This window comes from Triticum aestivum, chromosome 4A (genome assembly GCF_018294505.1).
Source record: "Triticum aestivum cultivar Chinese Spring chromosome 4A, IWGSC CS RefSeq v2.1, whole genome shotgun sequence".
Classification (NCBI taxonomy): domain Eukaryota; kingdom Viridiplantae; phylum Streptophyta; class Magnoliopsida; order Poales; family Poaceae; genus Triticum; species Triticum aestivum.
Window position 1 is genome coordinate 139,301,236 of NC_057803.1, and position 4,176 is coordinate 139,305,411.

The 4,176-nt window shown below is 49.8% G+C and overlaps 1 protein-coding gene across 1 annotated transcript in view; it reads left to right on the forward strand.

The window, feature by feature from the left end:
* Positions 1-2,308: 2,308 nt before the first annotated feature.
* Positions 2,309-4,176, forward strand: part of LOC123085616 (pentatricopeptide repeat-containing protein At1g62350) — a 9,606-nt gene continuing 7,738 nt past the window's right edge. The window contains exons 1-2 of the mRNA XM_044507278.1: positions 2,309-2,511; positions 2,582-2,928. Of these exons, the coding sequence (XP_044363213.1) occupies positions 2,593-2,928 (336 nt within the window). The 5' untranslated portion in view covers positions 2,309-2,511; positions 2,582-2,592. The remainder of the gene's footprint in view (positions 2,512-2,581; positions 2,929-4,176) is intronic.

Sequence of the window (4,176 nt, forward strand, 5' to 3'; positions counted from 1 at the left end):
TGTAAGCATACGCGTAATGTCGGTCCGGGCCACTTAATCCAACAACACCGCCGAACCAGAGTATTACATGCTGGTAAGCAGTATGACTTGTATCGCCCACAACTCACTTGTGTTCTACTCGTGCATATAACATCTACGCATAAACCTGGCTCGGATGCCACTGTTGTGGAACGTAGTAAGTTCAAAATTTTCCTACGCACACGCAAGATCATGGTGTCGTCCATGTACCCTCATAGATCGTTAAGCGGAAGCGTTATAACAACACGGTTGATGTAGTTGTACGTCTTCACGATCGATCGGTCCTCAGCACCGAACGTACGGCACCTCCGCGTTCAGCACACTTCAGCTCGGTGACGTCCCGCAAACTCACGATCCAGTAGAGCTCGGGGAAGGGTTTTGTCAGCACGACGGTGTGGTGACGATGTTGATGAAGCTACCAATGTAGGGCTTCGCCTAAGCACCGCTATGATATAACCGAGGTGGATTATGGTGGAGGGGGGCACCACACATGGCTAAGAGATCAACAGATCAATTGTTGTGTCTCCAAGGGGTGCCCCTCCCCGTATATAAAAGAGGGAGAGGAGGAGGGGCGGCCAAGGAGGAGGAGGCGCGCCCAAGGGGGGCAATCCTGCTCCAAGTAGGATTCCCCCTCTTTCCTAGTCCTAGTAGGAGAGGGGAAGGAAGGGAAGGAGAAGAAGAAGAAGGAAAGGGGGGACGCACCCCTAGTCCAATTCGGTTTGGGCTAGGGGGGCCGCGCGCCCCTAGCTGGCCGCCTCTCCTCTTCCTCCACTTGGGCCCATAAGGCCCGATAACCCCCGGGAGGTTTCGGTAACCTCCTGGTTCTCCGGTATTTATTCAATAACCCCCGAAACTCATCCGGTGTCCGAATATAACCTTCCAATATATCGATCTTTACGTCTCGGCCATTTAGAGACTCCTCGTCATGTCCGTGATCATATCCGGGACTCCGAACTACCTTCAGTACGATTTTCTTCCTTTTTCTCTTTTCATCTTCTGTTTTTATTCGGTTTTCTTTGATTTTATTTTTTCTTCATTATATGTTTTGGTTTTCTCTTTCTTTTTGCAATGGGTTCATTTTTATGATTTTTTGCTAGTTTTCTTCTGCTATTTTCCATTTTTTGCGAAAGGCTATTTTCCATTTTTCTGCACCATTTTCTCAGTTTTCTTTCTATTTCGATGGCATTCTTTGGTTTTTCTTTTCCTTCTTTGCACTTTGATTTTCTTTGTTTATTTCTTGCCCTTTTGTTTCTCTGCCTTTCTTTTTTGTCGGTTTTTTATTTTTTATTTTTAAACATGTCTAATTTTATTTCAACACATGTTTATTTTCGTTTATTTTTTGTCTACATGTAAAACAATTTTTATACACCTTTAACATTTTTCAAATGCAACTTTAATCTTTTTCACAAAAATATGTTCTGAATATATTTTTCAAATACATGTTAATCAATTTTCCAAATACACGTTGAAACATTTTTCAAATGTAAAATATATTTTTTAAGTATGCAAACATTTTTTGTACATTGTATAAACATTTTTTTTGGAAATCTTACGACTATTGTTTTGAAACTTGTGAAGATTATGTTAGATATGTTGTACATTTTTTTTCTGAATGTACGAAATTTTTTGTTTCTTTTACAAACATGTTTTCTGCATTTTATAAAAATTCTTTTTAAATGTCATGTACATTTTTTTTAAATGTGTGAAATTTTTTAATTATAAAAAATATTTCTCTCACACATGATTAATATTTGTTCTGTAGATCATTAACATTTTTCGTGCATATGAGTAACATTTTTGTACACATGATTAACATTTTTCGTGAACATGATTACATTTTTTGTTCACATGAGTACCATTTTATGTATACATGATAAACATTCCTTTTTTATTCATGTAATGCATTTTTTTGTATACATCAGAAACAGTTTTATATACACATTTAACATTTTTCAGTGCAGGATTACATTTTCTAAAATTTTATGTAAACTGTTTTTAGTATAATACATATATATATATATGTATATAGAATGAGAATATTTCGTATATATATTAAATTAAAAAATGAAAATAAAAATATGAAGGGAAAACGAAAATAAATGTTAAAAAACACGCAGGACGTCATCTTGACGTCAGCGTGACGCTGCAAGTAGTTACCGGGCCGTCCCTGTTTGGGTTCCTGTAGGCGAGCTGTGCGTCGGCGCCGCTGCGTGCGGCACAGAGCCACGCCCCTCCCTAGTACCATGGGAAATTAGCGATGGGCCGGCTGAAAAAAAAAGGCCTATCCCGACCCATGAAACAACGCACGGAGCCTCCCGAATCACGACTCTGCCGCTCCTCCCGATCTCGCCGGCTCGCTACCTGCTCGTCGGACGCCGTCGCCGCCTGGCTCGCTGGCAGACGCCCAAGATCCGCCCCTGCCGGCCCCGCCCGCCCAGCGCCCGGAGCCACCTCGCCCGCCGCCCAGTCCACACTCGGCAGCCCAAGATTACCGTACGCTGATTTCTTTTGTTTCTTGTTTGATGTTGGAGTCCCGCGTCTTGTTCACTACTCTGTCTCACAGGTCCCACCCAAATGCTTTCCCGTCTCCTCCCACGCCGCCACCACCGTCGCCTCCTCCAAACCCTACAACCGGCAGCCGCCGCCGCGGGTGAACTCCACCAGAGGTTGTGCTCTACCGCGGCGGCATCGAGCCCAAGCCTTTCGATATGGCGGCGGAAGAAGGAGATGGGGAAGGAAGGCCTCATGGCGGTCGCGCAGCTCAAGCGGCTCGCGGCGCTACCCCCTGCCGGAGGCCACCAGAGGCTGGTGGAGTACATGAAATTGCATGTGTCTCGGCTCCTCCGCACCGACCTCCTCGCCGTCCTCGCTGAACTGCTCCGCCAGGACCACGTCATCCTCTCCATGAAGGTACTGCTTCCACCCCCGACGAGTCTGCTCGCGTTTCTGTTTCTTTTGCGAATATATCTAGCTTGCTATTTTTTTTAGAACGAAGGCTCGCGAGGAGCCCGGCTTTGAATTACCAAAGCCATCAACCGGCCAGGAGTTACAGCAAACAACCAAATAACAGCGGTCAGAAGGATACAATGGGAACACTGGACTGAAACGCTAACTACAACCTCCACAAGCAGCTAATGCAAAGGAAATAAAGATTACAGCTTGCAAAGGCCGAGCACTCCACACTAGGATCATATGAGGAAAAGCAGAGCAGCAAAGCAGGGCATATCCGACCTTCAAAGATGGCCATGCTCCAGGAACACCTAGAGAAGAAGGGGAACAACATCTTCCATCTCAATCACCGAAGAGGGACCCTACCCCCTCGCCATGGCTCGTAGGCGCCGCACCGTCGGGGTTTCGAGGAGCTCACCCTAGAGCTCGAAGAATGCCGCCCTCACATCGGAAGGTGGACATAGTGCGGCCACTTCAATTTGGGATATCCCTAGCCGGCCGCTCCGCCACGGTCCATGCCCAGCTAGGTGGAAATACGCTTCGTGGAATCGGACGATGAAGAGGAGGCAGCTCCGTCCCTCACCTGCAGCGCCTCCCGACCGCATCCCGCCTCCCTAACGGCGCCTCCAGCAAGGTCACGGCGCGCAAGGCGCCGCCGCCGCCAAATCCGAGAGGATATAAGGTTTTCACCCGGGCAGGGTGGGTCGGGGTGGAAGCAGGGGACCTCGGCTGCGCCCCCATGGAGGAAAGCAGCGCCCTTGGGCGTTGCCGCCGCCGGACCGGCCGGACCGGCCAAGGTTTCCCCCGGTCCCCTAGCTGGCCACCAACTCGCACCAACGCCAGGGCCAGAGAGCAAATCACAAGCCACCGCCGACGGCGAGAGAGAGGTAGCCGGGAAGGGATTTCGAACCTCCAGATCTGACGAAGAAACTTCGCGCCGCGGCCGGATTCCACCAACCACCCGCCGCCCGCGCGGCCAGGCACACTGGCCAGCACCCCTGCGAACGCCGCCCACCGCCCGACGACGCCGCCTCAGGAACCGCAGGCCTCCGAGAGGGGATGGAGCGCCGAGATCCTCGCCGCCACCTTCACCGGCGCCCGCGCAGGCTCCCCGGCGGCCGTCTCCGGTAGCGGCGAGGGGAAGAAGGGAGTGGAGGGGGGTGGCGGCGGCCGCGGAACCCTAGTCACCCCCGAGTCGCCCAGGGGGGC